This window comes from Petaurus breviceps, unplaced genomic scaffold, assembly GCF_028583685.1.
Source record: "Petaurus breviceps papuanus isolate PSGF00001 unplaced genomic scaffold, PetGlider_PUasm1.0 37, whole genome shotgun sequence".
Classification (NCBI taxonomy): Eukaryota; Metazoa; Chordata; class Mammalia; order Diprotodontia; family Petauridae; genus Petaurus; species Petaurus breviceps.
Genome location: NW_027186296.1, coordinates 17,814,865 through 17,836,312, shown reverse-complemented (window position 1 = coordinate 17,836,312; position 21,448 = coordinate 17,814,865). Strand labels below are relative to the sequence as shown.

General features: G+C 37.9%; 1 protein-coding gene across 1 annotated transcript in view; it reads right to left on the bottom strand.

The window, feature by feature from the left end:
* Positions 1-21,448, bottom strand: part of GALK2 (galactokinase 2) — a 199,614-nt gene that overhangs the window by 91,365 nt on the left and 86,801 nt on the right. Inside the window, exons 4-5 of the mRNA XM_069098017.1 lie at positions 18,867-18,957; positions 14,537-14,683 (exon numbers count right to left, since the gene is read on the bottom strand). Coding sequence (XP_068954118.1) covers positions 14,537-14,683; positions 18,867-18,957 — 238 coding nt within the window. The remainder of the gene's footprint in view (positions 1-14,536; positions 14,684-18,866; positions 18,958-21,448) is intronic.

The window sequence follows — 21,448 nt, the reverse complement described above, 5'->3', positions numbered from 1 at the left end:
GATTCTTTCCATTTCCATTTTACCCTCTGATGCTAGAGTATCAGGGAAGTTTTCCTTGATAATTTCTTAAAAGATGACATCTATGGTCTTTTTTTAATCACAGCTCTCAGGAAATCCTGAATTTTTAAATTATCTCTCCTGGATCTATTTTCCAGGTTAATTATTTTTCCAAAGAGATATTTCACATTTTCTTCTATTTTTTCATTCTTTTGGCTTTGTTTTATTGTTTCTTGATGTCTCATAAAGTCATTAGCTTCTACTTGCTTCATTCTAATTTTCAAGGAATTGTTTTCTTCAGTAAGCTTTTGTACCTCCTTCTCCATTTGGCCCAATTCTACTTTTTAAGGAGTTCTTTTTTTCAGTGAACTTCTGTGCCTCTTTTTTCCATTTGGCCATTTCTGCTTTTCAAGGCAATCTTTTTTTGGATTTTTATACCTGTTTTACTATTTGGTCTATCCTGTTTTTTAAGCTGTTATTTTCTTAAGTATTTTTTTTGTGCCTCCTTTACCAAGCTGTTGACTTTTTTTTTTCATTATTTTCTCGTACCACTCTCATTTCTCTTCCCAAAATTTTCTCTACCTCTCTTAATTGATTTTTAAAATCCTTTTTGACAGGGCATCTAGGTGGCACAGTGAATAGAGCACTGGTCCCAGATTCAGGAGGACCTGAGTTCAAATCTGGCCTCAGACACAACACAAAACTAGCTGTGGGACCTTGGGCAAGTCATTTAACCCCAACTGCCCTACCTTCCCCCCTCCAAAAAAAAAATCAAAAAGAAAAATCCTTTTTGAACTCTTCCATGGCCTGAAACCAATTCATATTTTTCTTGGAGGCTTTGGATGTAGGAGTTTTGACTTTACTGTCTTCTTCTGAGGTATGTTTTGATCTTCCTTGTCACCACAGTAACTTTCTATAGTGAGAAGTTTTTTCTGTTTGCTCATTTTTCCCATCTATTTCTTGACTTTTAGTTCTTTGTTAAAGTGGGGCTCTGTTTCCAGGGTGGAGGGTACACTGTACCATGCTTCAAGGGTTTTATGCAGCTATTTTCAGAGATACTTCTAGGGACCTGTAGGTTTTCAGTTCCTCCAAGAGGGTGTGATTTAATGACAGGAGTGTTTACTACTCTCCTGGCCTGTGAGCAACCATAAACACTCTATGATGCCCTGGAACTGTGAGGAGGGTGTAATGTAATGCCAAAAGAAAGGCAACTTCCCAGGTTCAGAATACCAGCATAGGTGCTCTCCATTTTATTCAGTGACAAACCAAGAACAGAGAAGATCAAAACATGACATCATTCAAAATACAGCATTTACTAAGTGTGATTAAATAATCTCCAAGTACTACCCCACCCCAGGACCTTCCAATCATTCAATCAATTACAAAGTCCCTGTTCTAAATACTTCTCCACCCCTAGGCTATACCTTCATTTGGTCCACCACAAAACCCCTCTTCTCAAATGGAGATTAGTTTCCAAGTAAGTAAAGTACCTTCATTTGTCAATCACAGAGCACAATAAGGTCAAAAGTTCCCCACCCCTGGATCACAATTGAATCTACCCCAGAGTTACATCAAGTTTAAACACAGCACTTAATACCCAAATGGAGGTCTTTTCTTCATCTTGACAGGAGGCAAGTTCTCAGCAATCTTAGTTCCTGGGGAGACAAGGCTTAGCAAGGCCATAAGATACATTGCCAGTCCCTTCATGAATTCATCCTCTGTCTGTAGAACAGTCCTAGAACCCCTGAACACATTAGCAAAGCCCTCTCCCAGGATTTCTGTAAACATACAACAAGAAAATCCTTCTTCAGGGCTTCTGAACCAACAGAAAGGCTCCCAGACCCCTGCAACAACAGCACTGTCCTTCACCAGTGGACAGTATTCATTCTGTCTGCAGGACAGTCTCCAGACCCCTGCAACAACAGCACTGTCCCTCACCAGTGGACAGTATTCACTCTCTGTCTGCAGGACAGTCTCAGGGCTTCTTAGCGAACAGCCAGGTTCCAGGACTTCTTCAACAAAAGGACTGTCTTTCACCAGTGGACAAATCTGGCAAAACAACATCAAAACAGACAGACAAAGTACCAGCAAAACAGCCATGTCTCCTCAGTCCTTGGCAGCTCAGGGGGCAGGTCTCAAAAGTCCAGGGCAATTCAAAGCGGCCACCAGCAATTCTCTTAGTCTCTCTCTCTCCACGAGGTGCTGCTTCCAAAAAGGTCTTCCGCCTCTCTCTTGTCTCTCCAAATCTACGTCACCAGCTCCTCCCAGTTCAGGACTTTCTTTTCACATCAAAAAGTCCATCCCACAGGTGGGATTAACAAGCTCTGGGTTTTAACACAATCAGTTTGAAAACCAAGCCAATACAGGGGGATCTTTAATTGCCATTACTATCACAGAGGGTCCCCCCTCCACTGTGGCTACAATCTCTGCTAAGCTACTCCTCCTCCTCATCCTGGAACTGCCACCCAGGACTGCAACCCAGCTCTGAGTATGGGCAAAACAACAGAGTCCTGCCACAGTGCTAGCAAAAAGACCCCTGTGATCTCCTTCTGACCAGCTGCTCAACCTCCATGCCATCTGAGAGCTCAGGAAGCAGCCACCACTGCTGCCAATTCATTCACTCCCAAGGCCCGTAACCTGGTTTGCTGAGGCCTGGTCCATGCTGACACAGCCTGCACTGGACTCTGCTCCACTCTCACCCCAGGGCAACAGACCTTTCCTCCCAAACTTCCAAGTTGTCTTGGACTGGAAAATTGTTTCATCCCATCTTTTTGGGGTCCTGCCACTCCAAAATTTGTTTCAGGGCATTATTTAAACATCTTCAGAGGGGTTTTGGAGAGAACTCGGGAGAGTCCCTGTCTTCTTTCTTCTGCCCCATAATCTTTTTTCTGACTAGTTGTCCAACCCCCTTACTGTCTCCGGGCTGAGAGACCCCAAAGTTTCTGCTATCACTGTCATAGCAACCTCCAAGGCCCACCACTGGTACTGCTGCCTTGTGCACTCCAGGATGGTCTTCACCCTAGTGCCATAGACCTCTCTTGCCAACCTCCTAATTTGTCCTAACCTGGAAAAATGTCTCATAATAATCTTGTGTTGGCTCTGCCATTCCAGAATTCAATTTGAGCATTATTTTAAAGTTGTTCAAAAGGGAATTTTGGGGAGAGTTCAGTCAGATTGCTGCCTCTACTCTGCCATCTTGGCTCTGCCCAAAAAGACTAATTCTCTCAAAAAATAAAGACTGTTTATGTCTCTTATAATATATTGGATTCATACCTCATTATTAAGCCAAACCACCACCATCTTCCCCAATATAATCAATGCTTTTTTCCCCCTGAAAGTATCATATCCTTCCTATAATTCATACCCAATTCACTCTAAAGAAAAGCAAAATTCTTAAAGCATGTATTTGTTTTTAGGTGAAAAAGCTCTAAGTATATGGCCTTATGAAAAGTTCATTGCTTACCTGTTCATTCCAGGGGTATTTCTTTGACACTTGAGGAGCATAATCAACCTCAAATGGCAACAATATCTCTCGAGTAGAAAACATGCCAGCTTTGACTTTTGCTTCTGCCACTAACCTGTATAACCTTAGGGAATCCACTTCGGCCTCCTGGAGCCTCATCTTCTCTTCCATTAAATGAAGGAGCTAGACTTGATAATCTCTACAGCCCCTTTAATCTCTAAATCCTACAATTCTATGACTTTCACACATACCAAATCATCTCAGACTGCACTCCAATCCACCCTGTAGCTTTGTGTCTCAAGTAAGTTGTTTTCTGAATTTTAGACTAAAAAAGAAATCATTTATATTTTGTATGGTGCAACAAAGTCTTTTCCCTTTGACCTAAAAGAGATGAAATGTTCAAATTCGACATGGTCACCCTATGAAGCCTGTGACAATCAGGCATCTGTTCTTAGATGCTGCTGGCTTGAAGCTACTTGGCTTCCTAAGGCTCTCTGAATGTCTTAGTAGATAGAGGATCAGAATGTGCACTGAAAACATCCAAGCACTAAAGAGATGTATATTGTTCAAAAGCTTATGTCTTAGCTGAAGTGACCCAGAAAAAGGCTCTGACCCACAACATGAACCAGTCATAACGGTGGTTCCTCTAGTGTTGGGTTATAGAGCAAGTAGCCTCCTACCTATTAGCTTAGGGTAAGAACCCTACCTCTCAGGTTCTAAGTACTTCAAAACAAAGGGCATAAATTAGGGTTGGATAACTCACACTACATTAAGTCACTAGAAACACACTAATGCCATTCTGTGAACTTTGCCATATATAGGTAACATCACTTGTTTTCTTTTGGGGACAGTGGGAGTGGTGGAGGATTCTGCTTTACAAAACTGTGATTTAAGAAAAAAAAGACACTAAGAATAAAATGGAAAAATGTAGGTAGATAATAATTTAGCACAACAAGAGACTGTATCTGTTTAAGACAGGAATATATGGCAAAAATGGATTTTGTTTTTTTACTCATAATAAGCTAAAATTTTTTTTAAAGTCCAAATTCAGTATTTATTGCATTCAAAAGTTGAGGTTGAGGGAAAAACAATAAAGACATTTTTGTTTTAATGTCTATAAAAAAAAGTCTTAATAATTCACAACTCAAAGTTGGCTCTTTCAGATTTTAAGCAGACAGTGCCTTGAACTCACAGTGCAATTTATACAACTTAGAACTAATGTCATCAGTCAACACATCGCCCAGAGCACAAATCAACCCTAGTCAGTCAGTTAAGTGCCAAAAGACAAGTGTTTCATCATAAAGCCAAATTAAATGCTTTCTATCCATTTCCTCAAAACACAATTTTCCTCAAATTCCTTCTGTCTGACTTTGCCCTTCTTCATTATTAATCAACCAACAAGCATTTATAAAGCCCCTCCTATGTAGCAGGCACTGAACTCAAGGCCAGGCCTGCCCTAAAGGACAACAATATAGTCTATCGGAGCAGAGAACATTTATATATAGTGATATACAAAGAATATACACAAAATGAATACTCGGTAGTTTTGGGGAAAGAAGGCTCTAGTATGTGGGGAAATTAATAGAAAATGATACTTATGCTGACTTTTAAAGGAAACCAGAGATTCACAGGGGCAAAGTGAGAAGGGAGAGTATTCCAAGCATGGGGGACGGATATAAAAAGGCACAGACACAAGAGATAAAGCATCATATGGGTATAATAGCCAATCAGACACCATGAATAGAGCTCAAAGTACTTGGAGACGAATAAAGTGTAAAAAGTCTAGAAAGGTAGGAAGGGGCCAGTTGTGAAAAGCTTTTAAATGCCAGTGATAATAGGGGGAGACATTAGAGTTTACTATGTGGAAAGTGAAGAGTGATAAGTTTGTGTTTTACGTAGGGAAACCAATTTGACATCTATTTGGAAGATGAATTAGAAGGGGAAAAACATGAGACAGTGAAACAAACTAGCAGGCTATTACAATAATCCAGGCTACAGATGATGAGGCCCTGAATTAGGATGGTAGCCATGTGAGAATGGGATATATGGAAGAGACTTTGTAGAAATAGAAATAGTAAGATTTAGTGAGATACTCTATGAGGTAGGCCCTATAATTATACCATTCTACAGATAAGGAAACTCAATTAGTTCAGAAAGGCTATATAATTTGCCCAGAGTCATACATCATTTGAAGTAAAACTTCAACCCAGGTCTTCCCATGTCTTAATTACAGCACTCTAACCACATATACCATGCTGCCTAATCCATATTTTACACAAATGCATCTTCCTTCCCTAAAAGCTCACATCATCTCTCTTACACTTTGAACAACTTCCTAATCTACCAATTTACTTCCATTCCTTGATTTCCTTCCCCTTCTATTCTATCTCTTTCCCTGAAACTTTTCTTAATATGCTAATTACCAAAAAGTTCAGAGTCAGAGGTCAGCCCTAGCAATTCTGATCACTGTTCTGGGGGGCAGAAAGGAAATAGTCATTCTCTTGCTCCATTTCAGAATGAAGAAGCTAAGGGATATAAAAGTTAAACAAGTAACCTACAGTCATGCACAACAAGCCAATGGCAAGGCCAGGATAAGAGTCACTAAATTCCATCCCATAAGTTACTCCTGGGAGACCTATAACCATGAGGGGCCTCTAAAAACTTAGAGGGTAGAACTAGATACAAAACATATTTGGTAAAGGAATTCTTTCCCATTGGGGTTTCAGCTCTTAATCCCTCTGAATCACTCTGAGTTCAACAGAACTCTGCCCTTATATGAGATTCTTAACAATGTTCTAGTTCTTTAAGTGTTGACAGGCACCTACCACTTTCTTGTGAAAGTCTTAATCTAGAGTCTCCCAAACACAATAATTATACATTGAGATCAAATTTATGTGGAAGATTAATTAGACTTGTCCTATTTGGCCCCAAAGGGTAGAACCTAGGTGCAATGGATTGAAGGAGCAACTGAACACTATATAGTATAGAAGAAAGAGCACTGGCTTTCAAGTCAGTAGCTTTAGGATCAAAAGACCTGGGTTCAAATCTTACCTTTAACATTTACTATCTGTGTTACCTTGGACAAGTCAAACCTCCCTTTAAGATAAAGGGGTTAGACTAGATAGCCTCTCAAGCCCTTTCTAGTTCTATATCTATAATCCTAAGAGTTTATAAATTGCAAAGAAGGAAATCTAAGTTTGAGGAATGGAAAAACGTATTAATAACCATAGCTGTCAAAAGTAGAATGGCATATTTGAGAGGAGAGTGGGTTCCTGTCACTGAAGAATCTTCAAAGCAAAGGCTGGATCACCACATGTTGGGTGTGTGGAGCAACAGTTCTCAAGCTGGGATCCATGGATAGATTTCAAGTGGGTTCATGAATATATATATTTTTTAATTGCATCTTTATTTTTGCTCACCTTTAATTAAAATTTATCATCTTCAATTATTTTAAAACAATATGCAGAAATAGAAGTCCACAGGAGTCGCCATTCTGCCCAATGAAATAAAAAAGTTGAAAAACTTCAATTATACAGAGGGTTCAAGTATAGGTTTAAACAGATGACCAGTGGAGTTTCTCATACATAAGATAATAAAAATTTAGAAAGAAAAGGGAGCTTGGATAGCTTAATCACCCTAATTTTATAAAGGAGAAAACTAGAGCCTAGAAAGAAAAAACAATTTGCCCAAGATCATACAGTTAATAAATGAAAGAATAGGGATTCAAGGCTCTTGATGCCAAATCAAATGTTTTTTTCCACACCACCATGAAGGGCAAAACTCACACACTTAAATTTTAATGTGCAAAGTCAAAAGCCAAGTTTGCAAGCGCTAGGAAACAAACACTGGCCCTCAATATTTTAATCTTCTGCTCTCTGAACTGGACTTGTTTGCCTTAGTTTACACTGAAGGTAAACATGCAGTTAGCCTAGGAAAGGAAATGGAAAAAAACCCAGAGGTCACCTAAACAAGGGCAAAAAAGCAAGACTTCTAATTTGCAGTCAAAAAGCTTAGTCACATTATCCAAACGAATTCAACTGCACAAAATCATTAAATAAATAAATGAATGATTCATTCCCCAAGTCTGCCTCTAAAACAGAATGCTAACACAAATAAAAACACCATCCCACACAACTGATAGAAACATGCTCTGTTTGGTCTTTTTTTTTTTCTTTTAATGCCCAAATGAGGTAAATGAATTTGAATTCACATGTTCAGAATTTAATTTATAGTAGCATTTAAAGATGGAAGGTACCTTAAAGGTCATCGAATCCAATCCAACCCCTTCATCCTGCAGATGAGTAAAATGAAGTACAGAAAGATGTCATACATCCACTGTCAGAGGTAGTAACAGATCTGAGACTCAAGTCTTCTAAAGAATGTAAATGTTGGGCTTTTGTAGTATGGGGCTCTGGTTCCTAGCCACTTGGACAACATAAGAACCCTTGAGAACAAAGCAGGATGAAGACAGGCAAGAGGGCAAGGAGGAGGCCCAGGGCATCTATGTCTTCATTCCTCTTCAGGCTGTATTTCTGACTCATCTCCACAGGACTTTCCCTACCATGCCATAGAAACATCTTCACCCTTGAAAGTTCACTCTACACTTAAACTATGTCTGACATTGGAAATACCCTCCACTCTTGGTACCTCTCCCATTGATTAACAGGTTTCTTCCAGAATCTCCATTTTTGAGGAGACCCAGACCAATCATGTCTTCATTCGTCTTCTTTAGGCTGCACTGATGACTGATTTCCATAGGATTTTTTCTACCAGTCCACTATACCAGATATTTCCCTTCTCTCACCCCTCTCTTACCTTCTATGTATTATTGTCTTCTCATTAGAATATAAGTTCCTTAAGGACAGGGACTTTTTTTCTGCCTTGTGTTTTATTCTCAGCACTAAGCAGAGTGTGCCTGGCAGATTTGTTGTTATTCAGTCATTTCAGTTGTGTCCAACACTTTGTGAGTACATTTGTAGTTTTCTTGACAAAGATGCAGAAGTTGTTTGCCATTTCCTTCTCCAGCTCATTTTACAGATGAGGAAATTGAGGTAAACAAGTATAAGTGACTTGTCTAGGGTCACATAGCTAGCAGGTGTCTGAGGCCAGATTTGAACTCAGGAAGATGAGTCTTCTTGACTCCAAATCCAGTACTCTGTCCAGTGTGCCACCTAGCTGTCCAACCTGGCACATACCGGTAGTAAGCTCTTAATAAATGTTGTTGTTGACTATGCTGCCCCTTGACTCAAAACTTCAAATATACTTTTGGAGAGAACAACCAAGGCTAATATCAAACTCCCATGTGCTTTTGCACCAGCAGAGCACAGATGGAGGTCACATTCAATGTTGAATTTAAAAGACTGCATTTAAAGACCTGTATTCTAGATCTCCCATCCTCTCACATGCTTTGTTACTGCAAGCCATTCATTACCACTCACCATCTGGCTGAGTCATTCGAAAATAAATACTCTTTTCTTTAACCATTCCATGACTGAAGCTTTTTGTTATTCGAGGGAAAATAGCAAAATGCCTTTATAAGGCCTTCTCTGCATAATAATTAATGGTGGTGCAAATTGTTTTCTGATTTTCCTTAGGACATGTACTAAAAGGCTATTAGAAAAAATAAAAACCTAAATTTGAACCTTTGCATAATTGTAAGGAGTTTGCTCTTTATTCTGAAGACCAAGTGACAATCAGTTCAAATGTGCAACAAATCAATGACCATTACATATATTCACCATAGTCATTTCTTCATGTTAGACTCTGAGTCAAAAAATCTGAATTTAGTACAAGTCTTGACAGGTCCTCCCTTGCTCTATAACCCTAGGAAAGCTGTTAAACCTCTCTGAGCCTCATTTTCCTCATCATAAAAAAAGGAATAATAATATTTTTGAGGAGGTCATCAGAGAAATGTATGAGTAGGTGGGGGAAATTGTGGGCCAGTTAGGTAGCAAAAACTGAAGGATAACCAGTGGAAAGCTTGCATGCCCTACTGGCATCCACACAACATCTTGAGAATGAAAGGAAACCTCAGCAACCTCACCACCACCTCCTTCATGTATTGTGGATGCCCTGGGATGAATCTGTGGGAGAATAAAAAGTAACACAGGATGTTTAGGCCTGGCTAGGCTGAGATCTCCATTATTAAATAGCAAGGAAATACTTACAATACTATGATAAGATCACAGACACACTGGAGTACCTGGTATGATGGGTTATTGGCATATTTACACTACCCAATCTCATAGGATTATTGGGAGGAACATACTCTATCAACTCTAAAGCCCTATCTCAAAATGAATTATTATCAATAGTCATCATTCTTGTTTACTAAATAAAATATGTCTCTCTTGGTAGACTGCAATTCCTTAAGGCCAGGGATTGATTGAGTAGAACAGTACTCTTTTCATTCCCCAGAGCACTATGCTTGTGAGGAAACTACTAAAGGACCTCAGACTGGAAACTCCTTCAGCTCATAAACAGTCATTTCTTTTTTTCTTTTTTTAAATTACATTTTATTTTTCAATTAGAAGAAATTCGCCTTCTTACTTTCACGCTCCAGTCTCTCCCTCCTTCCCCCTAAGTGAGAACAAAGGAAAAACTAAACCCCTGTTACAACCATGTATAATCTAGCAAAACAAATCTCTGTATTGGTCATGTCCAAAAAGAAATATATCTCACTCTGTACTCTAGTGGATAGCATGTTTCATAATTAGTCTTCTGGAATGTTGAGTGGTCATTATGATGATCATTTCAGTTGTCTGTCTTAATCAAATTGTTGTCATTGTATAAATCATTCTCCTGGTTTTGCTCACTTCACTCTGCATCAATTCATGCAAGTATTCCCAGGTTTCTCCGAAATCTTCGTGTCATTATTTCTTAATAGTACAATATTTTCTTGGCAAACATTCTTTGCCACCTCAAAGATAGCCATAAATATTTTGTACATCAGAGTTTGTTTTGCTTAAGACTAAGGATATCTTAATCTATCTTCCATCTAATTCTCCCTTCTATCTTCTCCCCTTGTATTTCTCTGTTCAAACATATTTCTGTACCCAACTCTGTGTGTGTATGTATTCTTCCCTTCTGTAACTAGTTCAGATGAGAGTTCAAGTGTCAGCTGCTATCTCCATCCCCTCCTCCCTCTTTGTCCTTCTTCTATTTGCACATCCTGATGATATGAGAGATAATATTCCCTAACCTTCCTTTCCCTTCTGCATTTCTCTTTTCTTTCCATTCTTCTCTTGAGATTGAAACAGAGTAGAACCACTTCCAGGTTTTGTCTAATTAGACTCCTTCAATGACCCCTGATGATGACAGGATTCAGAGGGCATTCATGAATCATCTCTCCATGTTTGAATGTAAGCAAATATATCTCACTCTATACTCTAGTAGGTATCCTTGAATTTAGTCCCTTATCACATATGTTCACATGTGTTTACTTTTTTATGTCTCTCAACTCCCATGTTTGAAACTCAAAGTTCTCATCAATTGGGGAATGGTTGAACAAGTCATGATATATGAATGTAATGAAATACTATTGTTCCATGAGAAATAATGAGCAGGCAGATTTCAGAAAAACCTAGAGACTTACAAGAATTGATTTGGAGTGAAATGATTAAAACCAAGAGAACATTATACACAGTAATAGCAATATTTGTGTGATGACCAACTTTGATAGACTTAGCTCTTCTCAGCAATGCAATGATCTAAGACAATTCCAAAAGACTTATGATGGAAAATGCTATCCACATTCAGAGAAAGAACTATGGAGTCTGAATGAAGATCGAAGCATACTATTTTCTCTTTTTTGTTTGTTTTTTCTTTCTCACTGTTTTCTTCTTTTGTTCTGATTCTTCTTTCACAATATGACTAATTTGTAAATATGTTTAATATGATTATACATGTATAGCCTATGTGAGATCACATGCTATCTTGGGGAGGGGAAAGAGAAAGGAAGCTCAAAATCTTATAAAAGTGAATGTTGAAAACTAAAATTAATCTTAAAAAAAGAAATTCAAAGTTTCTACATAGTTCTGGTCTTTTCATTAGGAATGCTTAGAAGTCCTCTACTTCATTAAAACTTCATTTTTTCCATATAGCTTTATATTCAGTTTTTCTGAGCAAGTTATTCTTGGCTAAAAAAGCCTAAATTCTTTGCCTTATGGAGTATCCTATTCCAAGCTCTTGGACACTTTATACTGGTAACTGTTAAATTGCACATTACACTGACTGTGGCTCCCCAGTACTTGAATTATTTCTTTCTGGCTTTATTTCTGGGAGTTTTCAATTTGGGTTCTCTTTCAGGAAGTAGCTGGTGACTTCTTTCTACTTCAACTTTGCCCTTCGGTACTAAGAGATTTTAACAGTTTTAAATCTTCTTAAAACATGATATCTAGGTTCTTTTTCTTTTTTAATCACCGCACTCAGGAAGTCTAATGATTTTTTTCCCCTCTTCAATCTATTTTCCAAGTCAGTTGTTTTTGCTAAAATACCTTGTATTTTATTTATTTTATTTCAATCTTTTGACTTTGTTTTAGTATTTCTTGTTGTCTCATAGTCACTGGTTTCTTTTTGATCCATTCTAATTTTCAGGGAGTTTGTTGCTTATGCAAGGTTTTGTACTACTTGTTCCAAGTTGTTGATTCTCTTTCTAATTCTTTCCATTTTTTTTCCTCAAATTCTCTCATTTCATTTATAAAAACATTCTTGCTTCATATCTTCCAGGAATTCTATTGAGTCTGTGTCTAAGCTATGTTTTCTCTGAGGCTTTGCTTATAGATATCTTGGAGTCATTCTCTTCTTCTGGGTTCATCTCAAGCATCCCCGTCATGCTATAATGGCTCTTTAAGGTGGGATTCTACCTTTGTTTGCTCATTTTTCCTGCCTACTTCCTGACTTGAAACAATATTAGAGGTTTTCTTCAGCACTTCTGGAGGGAAGGTCACCTACAAACTCATGCCTGACCAGGAATGCCAAGATTCCAATTCAATAAGATTAGAATTTGGGAGGGAGCCTGGAGAAAATCTACACCAATCTCCTGACCCATAATATAATCCTCTCTACAATATATCGATCAGATGGCTTGAACAGCTACAATGATAGCTGGCCCATGGGGTAGCCCATTCCATTCTGGAAAGTTCTAATTGTTTTTAAAAAAAAAAGTCCTTCCTTACACTGAGCCAAACCCCGCTTTTATATTTCATACTGGTCCTAGTTTTGTCCTCTGGCACTAACTACAATTCTTATCCTCTCCTTATCAATAGTAGTACTTTTAGCTAAGTATAGTAGCCAGCATTTATATAACTTTAAATTTTTTAAACATTTTATATATGTTATCTCCTTTGATCCCCACAATACCTCTGTGAGGTAAGTATTATTATTATTCCCATTTTATAGATAAGGAAACTGAGACTGAGAAAGCTAAGACTTGTCCAGAGTCATACAGCTCAGTAAATATATAGGGCAGGATTTGAATTCCAGTTTTTCTAACTCCGAGTTCAGTACTGTATCCATTATGCCATCTAGTTGCCTAATTAGAATAAATCTAATTACTCTTCCATGTCACAGATTTTCAAGTATTTTAAAATAGAAATCACCTCCCTTCTAAATGTCTTCTTCCCCAAATTAAAAATATCCAGTCCCATCAACCTTTAAGCCTAATCACTACCCATTATGTTCACCCTCTTCTGGACAAGCTCCACTTTGTCCCTCTTAAATATAATATCCAGAACTAAACACAGTACACAAGCAGCCTAATGTTCATCCTCAGGATTGCATGTGTAAAACAGAAATACCAAATCTCTAGGCATGATTAGCAGATAGCTCTGATAAAAGGGAGTTAGTTCTATCTACCATAAGCCAGGTTTACCTTCACAGGGTTAAAGTATCCATTACTTGTTTTTTTACTAAGTATCCTTGTTATCAATGGCCCTCAAAATGGCTTAATTAAGGGTTATTTGATGAATTAAATAGACTGAAAAACAGGACCAGAGAATAAAATATTTTTCATATGCAGTACCTCCCCCGCCCATATTACTCTTCCCACATCACCATGATTTTAAAAAGGGGGGGGGGAAGGGGGGTTGGGGAGGGGGTTTAAAAGCAATCATTCCACCTCAATCCCCAAACCTGCTGGTTTCTGAGACAGGATGATCTGATTTAGTCCTATGTTCCTCAGAATCAATTAAACTAATGTATGTCACCTGAATATATGAAGCCTAATTCTGACTCTTTTCTCTCTTACTCATTCTTTTCCATCCTGTATATCCAGTTTCCTTACCAAAAACTTTCAAACAGGATGAAAAGAGCCGAAGCACCTGGCCAACACTCTCCTTCCAAGTCTGACCTGATGCAAGCGTGTGCTTCCAAACTACGTACACTGGGCCCTGGCATCCACAGCAGGCAAAAAGGCTGCATGGTAAGGTTTTATTTGAACCAGAGCCCCAAAGCATTAATTAAAATGAAGCACACCTGCTCTGAGCTGTGAAGTCAGAGATTTATGTGAACTAGTAAAATGCAGGCTTTTTGACCTCTTGTTGGATTTATATATTCTTTAAATAAGCATTTCCTCTTTGTAATGCAATGTTAAGGGAGAAAAAAGTTTATTACACTGACTAACCTGCTAACATAAACATACCCACTGTTCAGTCTCCTTACTGGTCTTTACTTAAATACTGCTCAGTCAAGTGTTCAATTTAAGGTTATGGGTGAAATTAAGCAGGCCCTGTTATGAGGCCTGAAATTTCTTGCTCCAAATTTAACTTGTTAATGAGGTGATACCAAGGACTGCCAATGCAGTCAGCCCCACATTTAATCCAAGAGCATCTTAATACATTGAATCACAGATATGCTGCTCCTCTAGTGGGAGGCAGCAGAAGAGGGAGAAGGTAATGGCTACCTTAGGACTGGTTTATAGGAGACAGAACCTCACCCCCAGGGATACAGTCCTTTTAAGCCAATCACAGCTTTTCAGTCAAAGCACTGTATCCTGGCACTGGGATTCAAATGTTGATGGATTTAGACAGAGAGGCACAAGGGAGACTTGAGAGAAAGTGCTGTTTCTTGATAAGTTACCTTGGAGAGGCTCAGCCTGTTAGCTTTCAGTGTCACCAGCCCAGCACAACACACCAGGGCACTGGAACTAGAGAGGCCAGAACTTGGGGGGATGATTCCATCCAACAGGCAATTCATTCCAGTCGGGTTCCTAAGGTTGAAATGTTCCTAATAATAGGAGGATTAAAAAAAAAAAAAAACATGAAATCCAAGGAGGCCCAGGGAGCACAAGTTTAACAAGGCAATTTTCATACTATTTAGAAACACTGCTCAGTGTCGTCTGATCTATCAGAAATGACCCATGACATAATTGTCACAGTTCTTCATTCTTAGTATACTCAGGGTCAGATTACCTCTCGCTTTATTCAATCAAGGTTATTATGGTGAATAAAAAGAAACCATGGTTTTTAAAATTTTGGGGGGAAGGGGTGGTTTGTTTTTGTTTTTTATATTATCATGGACTCTCAGGATTTGAAGGAACTTCTTAGGCCATGTAGTTCAACTCATACCTAGACTAGAATTCTCTCTAAAATCCCTAAAATCTAAAAACATTCTATCCCTACCTCCCTCACCAACAAGTAAGCAACCAGCCTCTGCTTAAAACCTCTAGTAAAATAGCACAATAGAGACAGCGCTGGATGTAAAGTCAGAAAGAGCTGGGTTCAAGTATTACCTCCAGTATTTATTAGTGTTATGAACATGGGTAAGTCACAGAACCTGATATCGAAGACTGTTTTCTTCACCTATAAAATGGAGATAATAATGTTCATGCTACCTATCTCAGAGGACTGTTTGGAGGCTTAAATGAAACTATATATAATTGTCATGCTTATGTCAAAAGGCAGTCCATTCTACTTATGGACAATTCAATAAAAAAGTAGATTTTTAACCTGGGTCCCATGAAATGGTTTAAAAACAAATTTTTATAACTATTTCAAAATAATCACTTTCCTTTGTAATCATGTGCATTTTATTTTATGCATTTAAAAACATTATTGCGAGAAGGGGTTCACAGGCCCACACTCCTTCACCAAGCTTGAATGACACAAAAAAATTTAAGAAGCCGTGGGTCAGGAAGATTTTCATCCTATTGAGCTGAAATCTGCTTTTCTAAAACTTCTTCCTATTAATCCTAGTTCTACCCTTTGTGATAGCTTTTCAACTCTCATGACAGTCCTCCAATCCCAAACAGTTATCAACCAATTATAATGACATGGAAAATCATTCATAAGTCTTTTTTTCTCAGGTGCTGAGGCAACAAGTAATGCAAATTAAAAGGATTAGTTCTTTTCCATGGTAAACCCTTTACTACCATAGAAAGTTACTCAGAATACAAACTGGTACTCCTATTAGTTTAACCATAAGAAGTTCTTCTTCAGAAAAGAACTCCAAGAATTATTAGTTCTATTCAAAAAAATGGAGAAATCAAGGCACGAGATGAGGTTAAGAGACTTTCCCATGATCACACTGCAAGTAAACAGCAAGGGTAGGACTTAGGCCTAGGTCTCTGATTCCTCATAGAGAACTTTCCCTCTCTAGTTAGACTCCTGGGCCAGCGTTCTGTGACTATGATCTAATGTAAGTCAGACATATAAGGAAGCAGGTTTTTTACTAGCATTTTAAAGATACAATTGAGCCATATGGTAGCTTTCAATGGAGCCCCAATTGGCCAACAGTCATAAATAAAAATGCAAACTCTAAATTATGAGGGAAACACATAAGAGACAGAAAAGACTCAAAGAAGAATATGCTTTCCAGTTCTATAGTCCAGAACATGAAGATTCAGACCTCATCTAGTCCTTCCTGCTCTTTTTGGGCCTCAAAATGAACTGATGTGCCTAAGGTCCTATAAAGAATTAGTGGCAGATCAAGGACTAGAACCTTCATCCCACTGATTCCCACTTGAGTTTACACTATACCATGTTACCTGGGCATTAGAAGTTCTAGGCTGGTTAGAACTATGTTCTAGACTAGAGAGCCAGGACTCTGGGGATTGAAAGCTACCTTTATAACTGGCTTAGGGAAGTATAACAAGAAAATTCCTTATCCTCTGTGTGACTGAGAATTAAAATAATATTGTCTACCCATTCTTCAGGAATATCATGTCAATATAACTTAATATATGAAGAAACTAAATGTCATACAAGTAGGAAACCCCACTGCATGACATATCATCACATGCAACATGCCAGGGAGAGATTTTGTAAATAAGCTAAAATAACAACTAGAAAAATAAGTCTTATTCTCTGCAAAGGACAGACGCTAAAAGTTTTCCCTAAAATTAGCAGGCAAAGCTCACGTGGCCTATAAGTAGAGACTCAGTTACTCAGTTGACTAGGTTTCTTTTTTTTTTAATTCAAATCATCTAAAAATTTCCTTTCCCAAAATACAAATTATAAACTGAAACACTGCTGCTGCCAATACTATTTCATGCAGAACATCAAACAGCTTGTTAAAAAAAAGGGGGGGGGGAGAAAAAAAAACCCTTAGAGATTTAACCAGAAACCAACCCACAGGGTGTCTTGAACGTGAATCAGGCTTACAAACTTATCACGCAATGTTTAAATAAAAATGTACTACAGTTTCAGAGATAAAATGGGTTTTGCCAAATTCTGCAACAGCTCTATTCCAGAAGGATAACATGTTCAATTTAATATAAACAGATTATCCTCTGGACCCTCCTAGCTCTTAAATTTGAATGTTTCCTAACAGCCTCACATTGAGGCAGATTTTCTGCCAGGAGCTGTCTACAAACCTGCTTTGCACATGAGCCATCAAACAAGAGAGATTGTCTTTAAGACCTAAAGTTCAAAAACAGACTCTTGGACACATCCCCTCCTACTTCCACCCCAAAATAGCCTGCTTCATTTAGGGTACTTTATTCAAAATTCAAAGAAAATTCTGCAGTTTGGTACAAGGAAGACCATGCAGCACTTGCCAGGCAAATACATTCCAAAAGTTTCCATTAATACCTAGACTGCTTAAAATGGGCAATGGAGATATTTCATGCTGGCAAGAAACTCTTCACGAATGAGATGTTTCCTCAAACCTGAGAAATAAAGAAATGAAAAGAAGAAAGCTACCTCAAATGAGCATGGTATAATGCAACAGAGATGGATCTGATGCATTTCTGTAATGGATTTGCCACTGAAGCTTCAGTCTGGATCTCTTGGCATGATACTACATGTATTCTATGGAACAATAATAGCTCAGTCACCATGCTCTTAAAAACACTTTGCAGACTCACAAGAGCAATATCCATTGCTTACAATCTCTCTTATAATGCCAGATTTGAAACAATTATTGAAACATAAACTAGTGCTCAGCAGGGAAGCTGCCTGTCTACCTCCTGACATTTGAATGCCTTGCTTCACCCAAGGAAATCATGATTTTCATTTTGTTTTCTTGTTCTCAAGACAAAAATTCAATGACATCCAACCTAGCTCTGTAATGTTTCTAGGAAAATATTTAGTATAACACAGCTTCGTTGCTTCTTTAAAAGCTCGTGAAAGCCAATCTATATAGCCAAAAATGCTTCTATATAGAACATTTATACAAGCACATTAAAACATAGTATAAATGAAAGGCTCTGAACATAATCTTTTTAAATGAAAACATTAACAAAAATTAAATCCAGAAGAATGCATGGTTTGCCAGTTCATTATGCCTCTATTACAACTATATGGATTTTAAACAATAATATAGAATCCAAATAGTACTACAGAGTATATCGACTCTATCTACAATCTCATAAGAGGGTTGATCTTTAAAGCCAGGAAGATCTGAGTTCAAGCCCCATCTCTGACTCATATTAGTGAGAGATTATGGGAAAGTCAATCTGCTCAATTCTTTAAGGAACTCTCTAAGATTATAAGTAATCAGGGGTAGCCCATCCTTTTATGTGGAATGAGATCCAAAATGAGAGCTCCCTAATCCAATGAAATCATAGGTCTGGACTTAGAAATCTATAACTACAATCCAGGAAAACCCTAATTTACAAATAGCCCTTCCCTAAAAAAAGGTCACAACTACCTTCAATGACCATCAAATTAGAGGGAGTGTCCTTGCCCCTACAACACCCCTAAAAAAAAGTCCAGTAGAAGTTAAAACTACTGGCACCACTGCCCAATCCCTCTTCTGCCAAAGCTGAAATGTCTGTCCCTATCCTTTTCCAGGGAGGCCCAGGGCCTTAGTTAAGATCTTTACCATAGGAGAAGGCAAAAAAAAAATAGCCCAATGAAAGCTAAAATCACCCCTTATGACCAAAAGTACACAGAATCTTAATAAAACATATAAAACACAATTTCTTTCTTCTTAATTGGTATAAGATTCCCTATATAACATCATTTACCTGGATTCCTTTAAGTCCACATAGGAAATAATTGTGCCACTGAGGCTTGGTCTTATCAATGCGAATGTCATCAATACTGGTACTGAAATCCCTGTAGAAATAAAAGATACATCAAAGTTTATTTTTTAGTCAGTCAGTTCAGTTTCTTGAAAAACAAATGGCTGACTGCTGCCACCTTCTGACAATGCAGTAACACTTTCATCTCCCTGACACATTTTCAAAACATTTTATAGGCTACACAGGAGTATCCCAACATCCCCAGCTATTATAATTAATAAATTAATATAGTAGAAAGTAACCTGAACTATTTTCCACTGACACTCTGTAAAAATCCAATATATTCTACCAGCTTTCTGCTATTTCTTTCTACAAAAGTTGGACCACACAACGATGATGGGAAGATGGCTTTGCTAGTTTTTGCACAACCTGATTCCATTTACTCCTGGCTGAAGAAGTAGCCAGTCCCAAAATTGTCTTCACATACCCTGCTATTAGTCCATACAGTTGATTTTACTATCTACTCTGTTTAGAAAAGACTATACAAAAAGGCAAAAATAACAGTAATAACTGTAGTATCAGAGGATTTATAGATAATAAAACTGAGACCCAGGGAGGGTAGATAACTTCCCCAGGGTCACATAAGTGAATAAGCAAAAGAGGCTTGTACTCATAGCATCCTGATTCCAAAGTCAGCTTTCTAATCACCATGTCATGATGCCTCTCATAACATAGATTTATTGTATTAAAATACACGGACCTACTTGAGAGAAACCTCTGTGTGTTTTAATAATAATCAAAAGAGATAGCAGAAAATGGTAAAATTTAAAATGGCAAAGAAATGTGGGAAATTGCACTTAAAAATATGACAAAGGTTTTTTTTCAAATTCCAAACTTGTAAACTTACATTAAAACACAAGACAATGATTTCACCAAAAAAAATGTAAAACTTCAGCAATACAGCATTTATCATCATACATTACATAGAAACTGCCGGCTTCCTCTTCTATTATTTGATAGACTCTAAGTTCCTCTTGATGGCAAGAATTGTTTTAATTTTGTCCTTGTATCCCCAGTCTGGCATATAGTAGGCATTTAATATGTACCTGCTGACTGATTTATCATTTTAGACCTTTAAGTCTTGACAATGTCTGGGTTACAAATTCTATCACCTTGTACTATAGTTGATACAAATTATAAGCATATATGTATAATATCCAGCCAATACACAGTAGGAAAATAAAAAAATACAGAAAAAAGCTAATAAAGTATATCAATGAAAATAGAGAATTCCCCCAAATCTCATGTTTTTGAAAGTTCTCAAAATCTGATTTGATTTCAAAATTGTACAAGTGAAGACTCTCATTCATTACTGGTGATGTTCAGTCCATCCATCCCCTGAAGCCACGAAATTCATGGCTTCATTCATAATCTAGATTAGGTATACAAACTTTGCTACTTTGAGCTAGGGGAATACATTTTGGGAAAGAAATGTCTTGTGAACTATCTCCTCTCCAAATGATCCCCTACACGAAAGTGAGGATATTTTCCCAACCTTTCATTCATCCTTTCCATGGCATCCTCAGGCTAGCTTTACCTTTCCAGCTTCACCAAGACCACATGCCTCTCCAGACACTTTAGCACCAAGTACAAGGGCAACTGTCTCTCCTCCTTGCCATCCATCTTGGGCCAAGATCTAAGCTGAACCTAAAAGCACAGACTTTTTATCACCTTCCAGACTAAGTATAACTTCCAAAGAACTCCAGTTCACACACAGTGAAGACTCAGACTCCAGAACTTCAAGAGGGTTCCTACTCACCCACCCTTCTATATACACATGAAGAAGCTAATATACACACATACAAACATCATTCCCTAAACCCTGCTCATTCCATCAAACAATTTGGAAATTCCACTATTCCATAGGGTCTTCACCCTATCTCCGTGGCTTCTATTTTGCTATTATTTGGATAAATGGATTTCTTTGCTATTTGGCTATGTCTTTTCATTGTGGAACTAGTATTTGGTGAGAAATGGATCAAAACGTGGATATAAAAATTGGGGTCCTGCTTCTCCTACTCTCCAATAATAACCCAGAGGTCAAAAATTAGCTTGAACCTGATTATATCCCCCAGACTAATGATAATAAAGTTGCTTATAGCTATAATTTTAGCCACCCATTTCTCTGAGATGGGCAGAGTGATCTTCAGCTTCAATTTCCTGATTCCCCCCAGGTAAAATTTAAAGCCTCCCTTGGAGAAGAGTGGGGAGAGAAGAAGCTAAAAAGGTCTGTTCTGCCTCCCTTTGAAACACACAACACTACCATGTTACAGGGAGGGGTCAGCCTTTGCCACATGTGGGATGTCCTTACATTTACATATATATGTGTATATATGTATATACACATATAATTTAACATGGTAGTTAACAAAATTGCCCAACTTCCTTAATTACTTTATTCTTCCATACATTTAAAAAATGTTCTATTAATGCATTTTATCCCAAGTTTATCATTAATCTACTTCCTGCCCCCCCACCTTCTCTTGTAACAAATATGGATAATAAAGCAAAATAAATCAACGCAG